Below are 20,106 nucleotides of genomic sequence, written 5' to 3' on the forward strand. Positions count from 1 at the left end.
GCAATTGAGATGTGTTACAGACTTGCGGTGAATAAACACATGTTACAAACTAGCCTGGGCTCAGTAGTATTTGAAATGTTTAAAAATTGTTTGATTTATGCCACACCTATACGGATCACACAACCCGTTTAAAACGAATAACAGGCTTTCCTCTGAGGTGGAAAGTCTGGTGATAAGAGGTTATTACATACAGAACGAGGAGGGTCCTGAAATGTGCTTCACTGGTTATTGGGAGAATCCGCTGGCTGAGCACAAAAAGAGTTCATAAGCCGCCAGACATACTCTACCTATGAGGGTGGATTCCGCCAATGCATTTCGATGGGAATGGAGCGGATATCTACTGCATAGTAGGCCCTACTGTGTTCTATTTGTCTGCCATTCAATGTTATATGAGATACTTAAATGGTTTCCTGTGGAAATAAGCTTAGTCTTTTCTAGGATCTCCTTTTAGTAGACCTTGTACCAGTGAACTGTACCGTCATAAAACTGTACCTTTTCCTATGCAAACTTCTAATAAAGTCTTCAATCAATCAATTCTTGCAGAAATCCACAAATGGCAGCAAACCGCTCCATTCCCATTGAAATGCATTGGCAGAACCCTCATAGTTAGAATATTAGTTTGGTGTGACTGTGCCTTTAAGGAATAACATGTAGGCTACTCAGGCTTATGAGCACCCCAGACAGTTTTTAAGTAGCTTGATTCAGTATTTTAGATATTTGATATTCAGACACGCCCCCTTCCTACACAAACACATTGTAACCTGTCCTTGTATTGGTTCTATTGTCCTTCTAATATGTGAGGGGACCGTGGTTTTTCAATTACTTTTTTCATTCATTTTATTTTATATATATTTACAAATTCTACATCGCAACGCAATGCGTAGTGAGCAAGCCCATGTAAACTTGTAGATCTGCTATTTTTTGTAATGATAATCAATACCAAGTAACTATTAACTCAAGTTTTCAAATAATTGTACTGGAGTGAAAGCACAATATTTGCTTCTGAGATGTAGGCTATAGTGGAGTAAGTAAAAGTACTGAAAATGTAATACTCCAGTAAAGTAGTACATTCGCCAAAATTGTACTTAAGTACAGTACTTGAGTAAATGTACTTTACACCTCTTACTTTACACCACCCATTACACCAGCTCGGCCCACACTGCACTTCAACACTGCTTACATACAGTAGATCACAGTGAAAAGCAGGATTGTCTGACAGTAGTAATAATATGACATGCCAGTACAGTGTAATCTTTCAGGTGCAGCAGTCAGCATGTTTTGTCTGTCATCTTCCAGGAGCTTGGGAGAGCATCTCTTATCAGCGGTTTCAAGAGGAATCCGCAGGACTGCAGATGAAATATGGAAGGATTGGTTTCAGCACAATCGCTATTGGCAGACCCCCGAGCCCAGAGGATAATTACCACCGTGACAACCTTTGATCACAGGTACAGTTATTCTCAGAATGTTGGGGAGGGTGACAATGAGATGAAGATGACCTGAGTTTCCCCTTTTTTTTTCCCTCTGCTCATTTTGTGAAAGAAGTACTGTCTAATGCACATGGAGCTGAGAACATGAAAATGAGGAGGACTTGACATAATTTGTCTCCGCCAGGCCTGATGGACGAAGCCCGGAGACTATGTTTTTGCTCCTGTTAGTCTGTCCGCCTGTCTGTCTGTCCTTCCGCGCGCGTGTGTGTGTGTGTGTGTCTGTGAGCAGCTCCAGCACTGTTGGACCAACCAGTGTGATATTTCTATTGGTATAGGATTGGCTTTCACAGTTTGCGGGAGGGGCCTGTCGTGCACAAAATGTTAACCCTAACCCTAACCCCAAGTCAAAAGTAGGAAGCAGCAATGCCAGCCCAAATGTTTCAAATCTGCCTCATGGTGGCGCCATAACAGCCCACTTCACGTTTTAAATCTTAAACTGTAGGTCATACAATATATAATGTTTCTCTTCCCCCTGGATTCCTTGCATCATGACGCAATTCCCCATATTGTGTCAGGCTATATTTCCCACCACGTTGTGTTTCCTAGAAAATACTCTTTTTGCTACTACTGTCCAAAAATCTGCACGCATTATCATGTGATCAAGATGTATCCATCAGATTTCCGTATTCCATTCCAATTGGCTGTGACTGACTTCCAAAGTTTGCGGGCACTGGGTATAGGCAACCCAGCCTGGCGTTCTTTTTCTGAGACAGAGCTTTACAAAAACACACACACAGAGAGATGGAATAATTCAGTCACAGTTGAATGTGAAGGTGGCAATGTGTCAAACTAAATATTGCGGGGATCATTTATGGATCTTAAGTTTGAATCGGCGTTAGCAAGGGAAGGAGCTGTGTCGCCGTAAACGCGTTACGGGCCAACAAGAAGAGGAGGGGGGCAAGGTAAAGTTGTAACCTCACCACAGGGAAGAAAGGCTCAGTTCATGGAGCACTCTTTGAAAAAAGCAACCAGACTACAGCAGAGTCTAAATCAAACACCACTCCTACGCTGCCCGGCCTCAACTGTGTAAGGATACTGTATTTATCATCAGCCACCCAGCCACAGGAAGGAAGAGACCTCTGTGTGTGTGTGTGTGTGTGTGTGTGTGTGTGTGTGTGTGTGTGTGTGTGTGTGTGTGTGTGTGTGTGTGTGTGTGTGTGTGTGTGTGTGTGTGTGTGTGTGTGTGTGTGTGCGTGCATGTGTGTGTGTGTGCGTGCGTGTGAGAGGAAGTGCATACGTGTGTGTGTTTGGTCAAGGTCAAATAGTCAAGTTTGAATTTTCCTGTGTAACCTCAAGTAAACAGAAAATCTGGTGACACAAAGTGCAATACCACAGTTTTTTTAGTCTCAATGTTTGCTGTGCTGCTATTTCTTGTTCGACTGGTTTGTTTGTGCTCTAACATTAGTGCAGTTATAGGAAAATAACAAGAACTTTATTATTATTACTTTAATAACACTTTATAAATCCCCCAGGGAAGGGATTCAGACCTTACAGCAGCAAAAAGTAAAAGTTTTAAACAAAACAATATAGCAATACACCGTACAACAATAAATACAGCAATGGATATAGCAATAAATAAGTTATACTCATTCACAGACACACAAACACGTAATCGCTTGCAAGCATCCACACACACACACACACACACACACACACACACACACACACACACACACACACACACACACACACACACACACACACACACACACACACACACAGTATTGTATCATTGACTTCAAAGCAGTACAGTATAATGAGCTGAAGGATAAAAAAAGAAAAAATCCAAGCTGGACGAAAGCACATAAATATGTCAGTTGTTAAAGATATGAATCTATCACAGGTTAGAGGCTTTGGTTCATGAAGAAGGCAATCCTAAAATAAACACATAACACACATGTGGCAGGAGGCCTAGCATACAGTGTAGACTCGCTCACCATGCTGGACAGCTGTGTGCGTGTGCGTGCGCACACACACACTTTCTTCAAAAATAGCAAAAGTAGGACATCTACAAGCTCAGTCATTGTAGCGTAGTGGTTCTCAAACTTTTTCATGTCAAGGACCCCCAAATGTACACTTATTCGCCTGCAGACCCATTTGAAAAGATATGCCAGGGACCCTCATATAAGAGAAGATTTTTACTGGTCTAACATTGATTCCCAACCATTTTAATTTCAAGGACCCCCATTCCATGGCATTTCTATCCCTGAGACCCCAATTTATATAGTAAAATCAATGTTGATTTAACTCTGAGTGTGTACAAATGCGGGTCCATTCGGTTCCATTTGTACAGACTCTGAGTTACAGCCCCATAAGCGTCCATTTGGTTTCTAACTAACATTTAGCTGGGGAACCCCTGGAACTACATCAAGGACCCCTGGTGCTGTTAGCTCACAACACATGGTGACACATTACTGCTATCGATGAGGAGGTTGGCGTCTTGCACGGTTTCCTCCGTCGTTGGCGATGTGTGAATGTAATACACATCGTAAAGCATTTTGGAGAAAGGCGCTATATAAACGCACCATTTAGCCTAGCATTTAATAGGCGCCAGGGTTTCTTGCTCCATCACATGTCCATCAGCGCTGATATGCCTGATATACAGTATGCTGCTAAATGAGGTCTCACCTGCATGAGAGAATGCAGTACATGCTCTGCTATATGTTCCATATCTGTTACTGTTCTATTGCTGCATCCGCTGCTATTCTAACCTCATGTACTGTAGCCTATTTAACCGCCTCATAAGCATCGCTGTTTCTCCAGACCACGCATGTAGGCTACTGTATGCAATGTATACAGCTTACTCTACCCATAACAGGGGTATTTGAATATCTGACCTGTTTTCATGTTCTCTCTTTTTAACCGTCTCTAGTCTCCTCCTTATAATTTCACCCACTTATTCACGTCTGTAAACACGCGATGTGACAATAAATCTGAAGTCGGGTTGCATTGCTCACAACACCAGCCTCATTGGTCTCGCTGGGATTCGGTTTGAGATATTGTTTTGTTAGCACATGAGACTGAGTCAGTACTTTTTGACCTCCTCCTGTATCCTCCTCATCAGCCCCTCGCTGATGTCATTCTCCTGCAGACTCAGATGGCGCAGCGGGAGGAAGTGCGCCCGGCAGAGCAGCGCCCCCATCAGGTCGTTCCCGCCCACGTCGCTGATGGCGTTCCCATCCAGGTCCACCTGCGTCAGGCTGCCGTTCACCTGCAGCAGTATTTCCAATTTCCAATACTTTTACTTCTATTCCACTACATCTTGGATTCAAATGTCGTACTTTTATTCCATAACAATTATTAAGTAACTAGTAACTTTAGTTACCGGTTACTTTGTAGATTTTTATTATTATTACAAAACATACATTCATTTACTGCCCAACCCGAGAATACAGAGAAAAAGCTGTTGGTCCAGGCTGCCCCAGCCCGAGAATTTCATTTGATTTAATTTATAGAAACAATCCTAAATCGGAGAAAGCGCTTCCCGTCTGGACCGGAAACAGGAACCGGATCTGCATTTTTTGGGGCGGGACAAGCAGTTTCTCTGTACCCTGTTTCTGTTTGCTTATATTGTAAACACTGCTGAGGCTAACTCGGGAACAGTAGCTTGAATTAACATGCGTTTCTTTTCTTTTTTTTTGCGAACGGCATTCAAACGTATGGTGCACGATCCATGTACCACTATGGACTACGCACGCGACCACGTTAAAAGGTAAGAAAATCGTGGCGTCCAACCCGGAAAGTCGAGTTTGAATCGTGGCAGTAAATGTAAGTAAAACACGCAAGTACTTTTTTCCCACCACTGACCTGCAGCATGTCGGCCAGCAGCCTGACTCCGGGGTCTCCCAGGTTGCTCTGGTCCAGCATGATGTGTGTCAGAGAGCTGTTCCCCTTCAGGCTGTCGAACAGCTCCTTCCACGCAGACAGGTCCGCCGCGCTGGTCTGTGCCAGCCCTGAGGGCATGGGCAACAGATCAGTTTTAATTGCTGGATATTCAAATAACCTAAATCAGTAGTTCTCAAAGGACCAAGGACCTGTTGGGCAACCACACTAACTAGAAGGATGAAATTCTGGGAAATGTGGGAGTGTGGTTGCTCGTTTTTACACTTTCCCCATTCAAAGGGTTACTCTATAAAGGTGACATCACCAAGAATGTTGCTTCCTCATTGGCTAGAAGTTTATCTAGAAATAATAAGTCGCACTAGTACTATAGTGTGTTTGTTGGGCAACCACACTAACTAGACTGGTTACTAACTGGTTGCACTAACACAAGTCGCAAGGAATGCACTGGAAAATGAATTCCGTCTTACCATTTATATTATATATATTGTGATGTGAAGTGAAGCATGATATCTGGCCTTACAACCCAGATAACTTAAGTTGAAAGGTTAGCAAAAAAACAGGTTCACTTTAGCTGGCATAAAAGTTATCAGACCTAGAACAATAGTGTGTTGCCTATAGCAACCACACAATATGTAAAGTTGCTCCTTATCCGTTGCCCTACCTAAGTACTGCAGGTAAGAGTGGTCCCTGATGAACGATGCCAACACCTTCAGGCCGTCGCTGCTCAGGCCGTTGCCCCCGACGTCCAGCTCCAGGAGGGCGAACATCTTGACCTCTGCTCCCCATGCGGAGGGGTCGGCCATCAGCTCAGGCTGCTGGTACATGGCCATCAGCTCAGGCTGCTGGTACATGGCCTGCTCCAGCATCATGGCCTGCTGCATGGCGGCCATTCTCGTCTGCTCCTGCAGCTCCGCTATTCCGTTTATTAGCGACTGGATTCCGTGGTCACGCATTTGGTTACCAAACAAGCTGCAGAGAGGGAAAATGTATGACTCTTGAGTGTTATAGTGAGAGAAATATGTGAAAAAGTTGTTCACTTCCGGCAGAAAGTGTGACATTTTGCACCTATAGGGGTATCTTTGTGCGCTGAATTAAAACATTTACGGATCCAAGCACTTTTCCCATGGGATCTATACATTTCTGTAGATGTATTTAGCAGATTACGGTCTTTTTATTTACCATAAAAACAGACCATAATCTGCTAAATAAACCTACAGAAATGTATATTTTCAAAGTATTGCTGCATTCTAATTTAGGATTTCATCAAAACAAACTTGTTTCACATTCAAAAGTCATGAGGTATCAAAGATTGTAATACAAAACCTAATTGAACCAAAAACATTGGCGGTCATCTTTAATTCTCATTTTACGACCAAGATCCCATGGGAAAAGTGCTTGGATCCGTCAATTTTTTTATTCAGCGCTCAAAATTACCCCTGGTCAGAAGTGAACAACTGAGCCTATTTTTGTTACATATTTCCCTCACTATTAAGAATAAGAACCACTTGTGAATTTTGTGCCATTTGTACACTATAGGAATACATTTTAATTCTGGACGCACCCCATTTTTCTTTTATTAAAGTTAGGACTACACATCAAAACATTTGCAAAGTATGACATTTTGACATATCCCTTCATTATTTTCCAACACCCAGTAAACAACACCTAAACTCAGAAAATGTGAAAACGGTTCCATATTTACACTGTACTGTCAGAGTTAAATTAACACTCTCTGGATTGTTGACAATCCACACTTTGGCTGTGAACGTTCTCATCTTCTTACTGTGCAAACACACGTTTCGGGACAGCCTGATGGGCTTCCACATATGGGCTCTAAATCTAAAGCCTGACAGACAACAAACCCCTGGCCCGATTCCCGGGCCTGCCGGACCATTTGCTGCATGTCACTCCCTTAATCTTGCTCTGTGTTTCCTGGCTCTTTCCACTGTGAATCTCAAATAAAGGCAAAAAATGCATGGGATCTACAGTATACTGTACTGTACGCCTTACCATGTGTTACAGGATTTACTGTGAAACTCTGCGAGGTGTCAAAATGTCTTTGCACCAATGACACTGCACCTCATCAACTTGTCAGCTTTGCACCTCTCAGCGACGCGAGGTGTTGAATAATTGCACGGTGAAATGGAAAGTCCAGGAGGAGAGATGCTTTTATTTTATCACTCCATTTAGCCCGAGGCTGCAGGCAGCACACAACTAATCAAACTCTGTCCCATAGCAGCACTATAACTTCCATCTCATAATATTCTATCTGTCTGCCACATACTGTAATCTACACAATAAAATCATCAGAATTCTTAATCTACCGTTACCCATTTGAGAGCGCACTAATCTAACCATTGGTACACTCTCTAAAAAAAAGTTAAAGTAATTAATTTGACTGTGTAGGCCCATAACTTCTACTATAGCGTACACCGACTCAGTGAAACTGAATACATCCATTCATTTTCACACCTCCCACATCTCCCTTCTACTCCTCTGCTGGCTAACTTTCCACACGCTGCCTTATTGCCATCTCAAAATAACACAAAATGACCTACTGCATGTACAGTACATGAGTAGTGCACGATTAACCCACAATCTCCGAGATGGTGGGCACGGCAGGCACTTTACCACTGCGCCACCTGAGAGCATAAATATCGGTTTTGATGTGTTTTTGTTTAATTGCCCGGACACTACGTTAAAATATATATAAAATCCAAATTACAGCTTTAAAGGAGAATTCCGAACAATTCTTTTTTTCTGCAGCTCCGACCACGAGCGGTGGGATTTTACACTTAATCGCTTATTTGTATCGCTCCTCAATTCCTTTTTCTTATTTAAATCTGTCCTTCATAATGGCCGAGACATCTGCAAAAATGTGAACAGACGCTAAATCCCACCCCCTCCGGTCAGAGCTACAGTAACTCGCAAAAAATCTATGTTCTTTTCCCCGCCTCTACCACTGGTTAATGGATGGAATAACATCAGATTACCGAAAGAAAAGCACTCGTCCGCGATTCTCCTTTAAGTGATTGTGACAGTGGTTCTATTGCAACAGTACAAGCACAACACCGTGGCTCTGCTGAGTGCAGACTCACAGCAAGCCGCTGATGTGAGGCTTGGCTCGGAGCAGGTCCAGCAGGATGATGGCGCCGTAGGGGCCCACGCAGTTGAGGTTGAGGTTGAGCAGCGTGACCTCAGACATGCTGCTCTTCAGGGCCGTGGCCAGCGTCAACAGCAGGTCGTCTGTCAGGTCCGTGTTCCTCAGCACCAGCTCTCCCACCTCGTCCGACATGTTCAGCACCGTCATCATGGCGTCCAGCTATAGGTTAACAGATAAATGGATCAATCGACATACGTACTGTAGATCGGTTGTTACAAAAATGTCGATAATCGACAAGTACACATGTATTAGCGTCAACGTATACTTAAAGTACCAAAACTGCTTATTATGCAGAATGGTCCATTTCAGGTGGAGCTTATTTAAATGACTTGCTGCTGGGGAGGTTAATCCATAATACATAATCATTTACCAGTTAATGTGTGTTTTGTTAATCTAAATCGAAAAAGATTTGCCTCTGAAATGTAGTGGCGTATTCGTTTAAAGTATCAAAAAAGGAAATACACAATTGTTAAAGTACCTCAAAATTGTACTTACTGTAAGTACGACACTTGAGTAAAAGTACTTACAGTGGTTATTACACCACTGCCAGCTACTAGCTAGTGAACTCCCAAAAGACGATCATTTGAAAGATGAAGCTTATAAATAAGCTTTCTGTCGCAGATACATTCAACATGGATTTCATGTTGTTAGTCGGGATCAAATGATTTACATGTCATCAGTTTTGCCAATAACAAGTACAACACTTACTTGTTATTATTAAATATTGTCAGGCATTTGACTTTCTACCACATTTGTATTCATAAGAGGCAAAAAACGTGGTCTGGTGAAAGTATTTCATGTGTGCGAGATGAAAGCCACTCAGTGGAAAGTAACTAAGAACATTTACTCATGTGCCATTCTTGAGGTACTTTTACTTTGCTTGAGTATTTCTATGTTTTGATACTTTAAGTTTCTACTTCACTACATTTCAGAGGCAAATATTGTAGGCCTACTTTTTACTTGACTTGACCTCAATTATTTGAAAACTTTAGTTACTATACAATGCAGATTTTGATTATTACAAAACATACATTAAGCCCTATCTTATACTTTCGGCTATTCGAAAATAGCCAGTCTACAAGCTCACAACACGCTGCAGTAATATTTGGACAACATTGACACTTTTGTTTTAATGCCAACACTTTAGAACTTTACTCAAGTACACTTTTGAATACAGGCCTTTACCATTAACAGAATATTTTTCATATTGCGGTATTGCTGCATTTACATAAGTAAAAGAATCTGAGTACTTCTTCCACCACTGCTCCAGAAGGTGTTGGCCATGGAGGAAGGTGTGAGTGAGTGGGACAGTGGTTGGAGAGCATGCAGGCAGGGTAGGGATCCGCAGGGAGACATACAGTATGGTCTGGATACCGGCCACGTTCAGTGGGCCACCTTGCTGCTAGCTAGACCTTGAGGAATTTTTCATCACACTGGCTCTGACTCTGCCAAACGCCCTCCGTGGTTCCCAAAAGAGCCATCGGTCACTCTCTGAAAATGAATGTACTCCACTTTATAGGTTTCTGCGTGGGGGATATGATTGTTTCCAGGGCCGCGTCCAATGCAGATTTTGTTCTGATCAGCGTTTCTGTCACACTAAAAGCACAGATTTATAGCAACCACTTGTGTTTTTCCTATACCAACCTGTGCCTGCAGGTCTTGTTCTTCAACAGGTTCCTCCTCCTCTTCTTCCTCAGGCTCTTCTTCTTCTTCGGGCGGCATCTCCTCGCTCTCCTCGCTCGCCTCCACGTCAGAGCTTGTGGCGTTGGGATGCTTCGACAGCTTCTTATGGAGACGGCACCTCTCCAGGACTTGGCACAAACAAACACAGATAGCCTGAGCTGCAGACACAGTGCTGTTTCTGTACAGTGAGAAATGCCAGTGTTGACTCTGAATTTAAAACATTGATCTTTGTGAGACTTTGCTGTGTAAATGTACACCATTTTGATGGGCACATTCATGCACAACAAGAAAGTTGCATGTGTGGCTGTGCTTGTGCATATGCAAGTTTTATGAACTAATTGTTCTTGCTTGGCGTGTGACTTCTAAATGTTTAAAGGTGAAACGTGATCGGTAAACGCTTAGAAAAATCTCTCACATGATACTGTGGGAGTGTGTAACTTTGCAATAGTGAGTTGTTTGACTCCAACAGCACTAGAGGGATGATCATTTAAAATTTAAAGTGACATGGAGTGATGCTGATGCCTAACGGTGGCGGAGATACGCAAGTCAAGTCTGACTGCGTCACTTAAAAAAAAGGAAACCTTTACCAGGTTGATTGTCTAAGTGATCGCCACAGATGTGCAGCCGATCTCTATTGTGGAAGATGAGAGTGCAGGGAGCTTCACAAAGCTTATGGCTTATGTCAAAACAGGATAGGACTACACTACAGTACATGATGCCAAGTTAAGTTACTGTAAAAGCTCTATTGTGAATACAGTGAATACAACCCTCCCCTGTTGCCTTCACGTATTATAAACGGTTATACTGTTTTCCCCCATTGTTTAGTGATTTGGACAGTTTTTCACATCGCCATTTCTTGCACACTCATTGCATTTTCCTCCAATGAGACACCGGGCAGCGCTTGGCCTTCCTGTAAAATCCAACTTTTACTGCTTTAAAGTGTATTATGTAAATCAGTTACAACACTCAGGGGATTCCAGTCCATTCCCACTTTTGCTTCTGTGGTTTCTTACTCACTGTTTTCCTTGAACCGGTTGTGTTTGTTCGGGCCGAGCTCCAGGGCCGCGCTCATTTCCACACATTCCTCATAGAAGTCTTTCAGTCTTTCCCCGTCTCTGTTTTGTCCATTCGATCCGCGATCGGGGTTTTTCTCCCCGTTCTGCTTACTCAGTACTTCCTTGTGATCCTGCAATGAATCTTTAAAAAAGGAAAAAAAAAACTCATGTGCTTTTTCCATTTCAGACACACACGCACACACACACGCACACGCACACGCACACGCACACACACACACACACACACACACACACACACACACACACACACACACAAAATGAATCAATGGAATTACCACATAAAGATGCGGTTGCCAAGGTATCACATTCACACATGTGTCAACTATCCACACTTTAAAGTAGAGGATGGGTGCCAAGTTTGTCTGTTCATGTCCTCTCACAGGAGCAAATGAAACAGAACATGCATGAGTCAACAATAGGCTACGCACCGGGGACTTTGGCCGTCTTGCTGATGTCTCGGTGGTGGTCTGCCTGAGTGGTGGTCTTAACTTTGCTTGAGGGTTTCTGCTGCTCTGGCTGCTGTTTGGCGCTTATTTTGTTTTCACTGTCACCTCCTGTCACCTCTGACCCGTGTGGGTCCTCTGTCCTCTTGGTGTCCTGTCCTTCTCTGTGAGTCTCCGACGATTTGCCCTTGGTGCGTTTCTGGGTAGATTGTCCCTTGCGTCGTTTGGGGGTCTTCGAGGTGTCTTTGATGCCAGAACTAGCGGGTGGGTCTTCGCTGTCTGTGGAATGACCGCTACCCTCCTTGTTGGCTTTCGTCTCCCTCCGAGCCCTCGCTGATTTCTTTTCTGGCTTGGCCGGGATGAACAGGGGCGACGACGGACATGACTCAACGATTCCTGCGTAGAAGACGTTAGAGGCAAATTTAAGAAAAATGCTGTGTGTGGTGTTTTGTCTTCAAAATAATACTCCATTGAAAACAGGCACTGGGACGCCTGTCCAAGAAAATGTTGATGAATGAGTTTTGGGATGTAATGGAAAATTGAGACACTCATTTCCAGGCTTTATACCACTGCCAGGGTTGTCAGGGTTCTGCTCGAACTGGAGACTTGAGTTCTCCTTTGTGCCATTGTTCAGCTGCTGGCAGGAGCTGTATTTGTTTCGAAGGGCCGTACATCTGAAAAAGATGAAGAATCCACATTCATCGTGACTCATGGTCCTTACCAAAATACGGTCTACCGCCGACAACATAATGAGGTCACATTGACATCCCAGTGTCATGCAAGATGCATCTTTTTAGTTTTCTAGATGTCACTTCAGAATCTGTTTTTATAACTGTAGGACACACATCAATTGTGTCATTACTCTCATGGATTTATTGGATGTTTTTGGGTCCAAAGTGGATCCAGATTGTTGGTCAGTGCCACTGATTTCCAATGTTTTGACCCATATTTTGTCCAAATGTGAAACACTTTTAAAGAAGACTTGCATTTGATCAACATTTGAGAACATTTAACATAGTTTTACGCACACTGGCTGGCTGCATGATTACTGACACTGGTGTTAAAAAAGAATATATATATATATATATATATATATATATATATATATATATATATATATATAAAATAAGTGTAAATCTGCGTTTCCCAAACACTGGGTCACTCAGGACCCATTTGTGGGTTGCGGAGACATTATTATTAATATTATTTTCTTTTTTTTCATGAATTAGAAACAAATTCAATGATTTTTGAAAATATTTTTTTAATCAATAATGATAAATTCATGAATAAAAATAATAATTAAAGAAATTCCATTAATTAGAAGACAAAATGTGTTTACGAAATAGTGAAAATAGATCGTCTACAATCTCACAGACTTATGGATCAGCTATTTTCACTCGATTGGGTCCAGGGGAGACTTAAAATTTCTCTTTTTGGGTCTCTCAAGCTAAAAGGTTTGGGAACCACTGGTTTAAATGAGCCAACAGTGAAGCCAATGAGGTTGCCAGCCAGCTGACCTGTAACAGGGCATCCCCCCGGCCAGCCATGTGAGTCTGAAGCAGCTCTTTTTGCCCTGCTGGAAGCCAGGTGAGTATCGGTACTCGCAGCACGAGCTGATCCTGGCCACCATCATGCCATTCACGTACATCGTAACACTGAAGGGGAAGCCTCTGTGCCTCTGTGACACGAACTGGAACGGCTCTGCACAGAAACAGTGGGACACAAAGGACCTTGTAACATTCAGCGCTGTTGATGAAAATCGTATGTTTTTGTTGAATGACGCGATTATCGAGTGACATAGTCTTTAGTTATGAATTAGGCGTAATCACATGAGCCCCTAGTATCCCTATTCTGGGCAATGGGCTATAAGCTGACATATTGTGAGCTTGTACAGTACATCGGCTATTTCCAGAGATTTGGCATAGAGGAAAAAAGGAGAGGGCCAAATACAGACCCCATGGGGGACCTCAGTCATTGATATAGAGGGTTTAACCACTTAAAGGAGTAGTTCAGCCCCAAAATGGCTTTTTTTCTATTGATTACTCACGCCATGGAGACTTGAGTTCAATAATATTTTTTTTGTATTTGTTGCATTCCTAAGACAAAAATGCGATTATAGTACATTTACCCCCACTGATTCCAGATGGGTCCCCATCCGGAATCAATGTGGGTACATTTATTGTAATCATAGTGTCGCAATAAATAAGTGTCATACATATTCTGAAGACAACAATGATGAAAACAAGAAAATTATAATGGTGTGCCAAAAAACTAAATCTTGAATTTGCCACAGACAAAACCAAGTCTTGCCACTGACACATTTGTCTGTGATGACCCCTGTGTTTAAGTGGTTAACCATAATACTCGATTTAGAACCTCATGTTTTCCTCTGTTCTCCTACCTCCCGGTGCCACCAGGCCCTTGAACACGCAGACGTTCTCTCCTCCGTTGGCCTGTTGCAACACTTTGAGTTCATCTTGCAGCGAGCCGCCCGGCCCTGGATCCCGAGGGCCGTGTCCCAGGTAGGTCATCGTCATCGTCACGTTTGACTTCTTGGCCTCCCTCTGTGCCTTTAGTTTACTCTGACGTGAAGAACGGCAAGAGGGACAAGCTGTGACTGTTTCACATTTGGGGGTGTATGGGACACATTTTTTATCAAAACATGAATCAAATAGTCAGCCGTTGATACCTGTTTTTTGGTGTAATTTCCGGCTCTCTGGGAGCCAACAGAGGAGAAAGAGCCTCTGCGCTTGTCGTAGAGGTATGGACAGGACTGAGTCAGGGAGCCTCGCATTGATTTAAGATTAGAGCTTTTCGGTGTGACGGCTGGCAGGTACATTTGTTCATTACCAGGAACAGGTTTATCCAGCTGTGGATAATTGGAATAGTTAAAAACAATTGCAAGCATCCGTCATTTAAAACAATTGATTTATTCCTATGATGTTGGACCGTTCAGTGCAGAAGAGCCTCTCTCTTTCAAGCTGAAAGCAGGACTTTGTTCATGAAGTAATCAGGAGAGAAGGACCTCCTCTGATGACAGATGGAATGGGCAGGGGGATTTTTTCCCAGAAGGAGCATAGTTTCCTGTTTGCAATTTACAATTACAATTTACAATTTAGGCATTTAGCAGCCGCTTTTATCCAGAGCGACTTAGAATAAACAAGGTAATTAATCACATACAGCATCCAGAGAGAACAATGTGTTAGTGCCTCGAGGATACAAGGTAAACAATTCAGATCTTGCAAAGGTTAGATCGGGTTTTGAATTTAGGAACCCAAACACATGAATCCTAGCATCCATATTCTGTGGACGAACATTTGGTGAAAATAGCAGATCCACATTCTCACGATCCGTCGCAACGTGACACAGTGTGAGCTTGAACGTCTATTTTCGGAAAGCTGTTTGGTGTAGTTGGTGTTTAAGTTCAAAAGGTAAATGTAAATGAGCTACATTTTTCAAATAGCATTTGAGCATGGAAATATGCAGCTGGTCATTTTGACTGCTTATACACGTATTCTGCGCGTAGCCAAAGACAAAAGACAGATGTGAATGCCTTCTGTATTGTGAAACAATTCACCTTGTAGATCTCCACCATGTCAGGGCTCTCGAGGAGAAGCAGTTTGCTCTTCCCTCTGATAAGACTGGCTATGGAGCGGATCATGTTGGCGTCGCGACCCGACTGAGCTGGGATCTGTACAGATGGAGGCGAAGACAAAAAACACTCCATTATTATAGGAAACTAGAAACCCATAAAACTTCACACAAAAGCACATTTCCAAACAGAATCACAAGGTCTTTAACAGACAATAAAAACTGTAATGAAAAAGGCTAGTAACCTGTAATGAAAAAGTAGTCTAATCCATGAGTTTTAACCACATTTGAACCATAGCGTTCACATTTTTGCAAAATTAGGCTAACATTTAGCAAAAACAACTATTGTTTTTAACCAAGAGTTTTGACATACAGGGGGAAAAGGAGGAAGTGAATGAAGTATAGGGTTTAAGTGGTTAAAGATGCTCTCATAAAGCACTTACTGGAGTATCTCTGTCTCCTGACTTAAAACCCAGATCCTGCAGGACATTCTTACTGTTTCTCCGTACATGTTTTACTGTCTCCATCTCATCAGCATTCCAACAGGGATCTCTATATGCCTGTCTCCTACATTAGACAGAGAAATGCCATCGTTACTTTTGCCCAAGTGTGCTTTTGAACACACGTTCACACGGCAGGCCTGTTAACCATTTACAATTCCTTTTCTGAAATAGAAATCTTTCAAGCTATTTTCGATTATTCATTTAAATAGGGCTTAAAGGAGCACCTCGTCCATTTTCAACCATATCAGTATAATTGGTCCTCACTAATGCTCGTTATAATATGGCACAATTTCCATCTCCTCGCTCGTCGCTCTGCATCTCATTGGTGGGCTACATGTATGGACAGTTCAGGAACCTGCCTACTATAATGAGTAATGATCAAAGGGGATTCCATGCTAATTGAAACTACAGACCTTTGGTTCCTGGGAAGTTAGCATGCTGGAATAGATGCCATTGTACTTGCAATCATATAAGATATATATTGAAATTGTAATGATAACATAACCTGTCTATAGTGTCTATATGTCACTATCATCGCAACTGTCCACAGCCCTTCTCTGTGACACAAACAGAGTAGCCTAGAAAAGAAATGGTGCCATCTTATAATGAGCATTGAGGACCAATTATATGATGATACTGTAGGCTGAATACGGGTGAAGTGGTCCAAAACCGGGAAAGCGTCTGTGTAATGTTTTTATATTTGCGTTGGCTAATAAAAATAGTAGATATACAAGATCGGAGCGCGTCACTTTGTGCTTGTACGTCTACTATTTTTGAGCATTTTTGAAAAATCTGACCCTGTGGGAAAAGAGCGGAGTTAATTTCGTTAAATGTCCCGGGAAGCTTGGCCAATGCCCAACTTTTTCGGGACGGACATATGGACGGACAGACATATACTGTATACACAAAGTCAGATGTAGGAGCAGTTAGCACCACTCAAAAATAGGTATCAATTTGGGGGTCCTTGGCATATGAGATTGAGAACTACTTGATTTAGAGGGCATTTAGTAGAATCAGCCTCAGGTCTTAATGGGTTAAGTGGTTGTTAAACTGGAGTCGAGATGGCATTCATCTTTGGCGTGGTGACGTTGTAACAAGCTTCCATTATTCCGAGCACAGTCCAGTGAAGGAGGCATGTTTGTAAGCTAATGGCAGCAGGCTGCATCCACGTCCGTGTCATCATCTGTGTCCCAGGCTGAGTGCTCCTGGACTGGACAGACTGGGGCAGGATGCAGCCAGTGGTGTAAAGTAACTAAGTACAGTCATTTACTTAAGTACTGTACTTAAACATTTTCATGAAAAGGACCCCCAGATTAATAAGCTACATATTATGTCTTCAGACCCCTCATCTGAAAATGTGTTGTGTCAGGGACCCCGGGAGCATGTCGATATTTCGACATAACATCACTCCACCTTGCCAGGAAACCACAGAGCAGGGCCTGGCCAAGTGTACATGCATGGACAAAGTACTCAACCCCAGTACTTGAGTTAAAGAATAGATTATGGATACTCCTGATCAAATATTACTCAAGTGAACAAAAGTTGCGCAGCCAAGTAGTGGAGTTCTTGCTTTTAAAAAATACGTTGTGTAACTAAAATGTGTTCAAAAGTACATGCTTTAAAATATACATAATACTTTGTCAGCTTGTATGGAGCTATTTTCACTATGTGTGAAATAGTCAAAAGTATACAATATTTGTCTTTGAAACCGTTTTGGGATACTTATGACTTTCACTCAAACGTAGTGGAGTGAATTACGTATACCCAAGAAAAAGTACAGATACTGTATTATAAAGAAAAGTGCAACCACCGAAACAGGTGGATGGGCACATGTTCTAGCTTCAGATGTTAAGCAGTCAGCATCAGCGAGATAGTATACTGATCGATATAGGCTACAGTGGGAGCTATTACAACAGATGCCCATTGTGCATCTCTCACGAATCTGACCCAAAATAGCACTGCAGTTGCCAGTGCAGCCTATCACACTTTATAAAAGTGTTAGTGAAAAGGGATATTGTGATTTAGACGCCTTCTAGTGGCTGAAAAGAGATCTTCCCCAGTTTGATAAGTCATGCTCATGTACCAGCATCTCTGATTGGCTGTACCTTTTGCAGCTGAACACTCAGTGTGTGTGTGCGTGCGTGCGTGCGTGCGTGCGTGCGTGCGTGCGTGCGTGCGTGCGTGCGTGCGTGCGTGCGTGTGTCTGTCGCTTCTCGCCCTTACGGCGTGAACTATTACTCAGCGCTCGCCACCAGAAATTGGTAAACTTTAGGAAATAAGGGTTATTTATAGTTTTACTGAGGTTAAGTTTAGGAATAAGGTTAGGTTTAGACATAGTTTTACTGAGGTTAAGTTTAGGAATAAGGTTAGGTTTAGACATAGTTTTACTGAGTTTAAGTATAGGAATAAGGTTAGGTTTAGACATAATTTTACTGAGGTTAAGTTAACCATTCCGAGGCTGCGGATTTGAATAGATTTGGGGCCGACCATTCATGTATTCCTCTAGGACTGTAAAATCATATAGCCTATAGTGCTCATTTAACTCCGAGAGTGTAGCCTACAGACGGAACCAATCCAGTAAGGGTCCCTCAGTTTGGATCCTACTGTTATTCCAACTATCAATGATTAAGCTAGGATCCCCACAGCTTAATCATTGGAATGCCGTCAAGGACCCCTGGGGGTCCCTTGACCGCAGGTTGAAACCCACCTGGTCTGTGTGGAGGAACAGTCAGTGTAAGCAAGCGTGCATGCCTGCATGCATGCATTATGATGCATACACTTTGAGTTAGCCTACATTAGAGTTGTATTCCATGTTGATAAATGTTGCATGTTTTTTTGTTTTGTTTTCCATTTGTAAAAGCTCAGCAGACCCATCTTTTAAACATCATAATTTGGTCAACCATGGACTTCATTTCTTTCCGCTTTTTTCAGACATCATTAAAACGTAAATGACTATAGCCTTAATAATAATTGAAACAGCTACTCAGCTGAACGAATAAGACACTAAATAAGACAAAATGAATATGTTTTGCGTGAATGGACTTAGGTATAGCGTGCATGGGCTGTATAGCCTGGGCTATCATTTCCATCAACATCCCCTCCACTTTTCACCATCATCCATGATAACTAATAACACTGAAATCTCATGTACTACAGTCTGTATAGGTCTACTGTAAAGTCAGCAAGAAAACTCAGGCCACGGTCGTGGCATGAGCGGACGTGTGACAGAGATCTTACCTGTTGTCCGGTTCCCAGGTACGGTGCTGAGTGCGTGGATCTTTCGTCCCTGGTGATCTGATACCCTCTGCTCTCCCACCTGTTGATCTTCCGTACTCTGGCAGCGAGCAGTGGCTCAGGCTGCTGCTGACACCCGAGCAGCCAACACTTCTGGCACGCTGCCGCGCCTCCTGACAACACAGCTCCCTCATCCATGTTTAATCAGCCATGACCTTCGCTCTCTCGGCCTCGGGGCCGGGCCGGGGCCGGGGAGGCCTGCTTCCCATTTGCAGGCAGGAGTTCAGTTCACACAGGGCCTTTCCCCCTCAAAAAAAACACATGAGTGCAGTGGTTCTCAAACTTTTTCATGCCAAGACCACCATCTTTTCATTTTTTTTTTTTAAACAATATGTTTATTTTTATTTTTTACATTCAAAACAACCCACACATCACAACAAAAGCAAAGCTCAGAAAAAATAAACAAACAAAAAACCCCACAAAAAACAAAAACCCAAAGAATACAAAATAATCATAACACAAAGAGCACGCACATCACATCAACATCCATTCATAAGCCACAAGGCCAGACAAGTGACCATCTTTTCATTTTTAATGATCAATGGCTTCTATTTCATGCCATATGAGAAAGAGAAAGGCTGCAGTACTCAAGTACTGTACTTAAGTACAATTTTGAGGTACCTTTATTACTTTTCTGGAGGAGTATGTCCAATTTTCAATTTACTTCTACTCTGCAACATTTCAGAGGAAAATATTGTAACCCAACTTTTAACTCCACTAGTTATTTGAAAACTTGTTAATGGTTACTTTATTGATTTTGATTATTACAAAACATACATTAACCACTTCACCTAACCCTAGTACTTTAAGTAGCCTACATTTTGATTTGCCAATACTTTACTCAAGTACATTTTGAATACCGTACTTTTACTTGTAACAGAGTATTCCTACATTGTAGTATTGAAAAATCACACTAGTAAGAAGTGATCGGTGCTATTTATGAGTTAGTTTTATCAAGCGTCCTGCTAGCCAATCAGAGCGTGTCCTGCGAAGCTTGGCCAATGGGACCCGGATGTACAAGAA

The 20,106-nt window shown here is 42.4% G+C and overlaps 1 protein-coding gene across 1 annotated transcript; it reads right to left on the reverse strand.

Moving 5' to 3' along the window:
• Positions 1-2,965: 2,965 nt before the first annotated feature.
• Positions 2,966-19,217, reverse strand: LOC308295676 (uncharacterized protein; the record flags this gene model as incomplete). The annotated part of the gene is made up of 14 exons (XM_080738726.1): positions 2,966-4,698; positions 5,295-5,440; positions 5,992-6,299; positions 8,429-8,652; positions 10,138-10,304; positions 11,194-11,373; positions 11,681-12,091; positions 12,263-12,369; positions 13,213-13,396; positions 14,097-14,277; positions 14,385-14,564; positions 15,273-15,386; positions 15,730-15,853; positions 19,027-19,217. 14 exons carry the CDS (start codon positions 19,215-19,217, stop codon positions 4,513-4,515), a joined length of 2,703 nt encoding a protein of 900 aa, XP_080594852.1. The 3' UTR covers positions 2,966-4,512.
• Positions 19,218-20,106: the final 889 nt, after the last annotated feature.

This window comes from Nannobrachium achirus (genome assembly GCF_963921795.1).
Source record: "Nannobrachium achirus genome assembly, chromosome: 12".
Lineage (NCBI taxonomy): Eukaryota > Metazoa > Chordata > Actinopteri > Myctophiformes > Myctophidae > Nannobrachium > Nannobrachium achirus.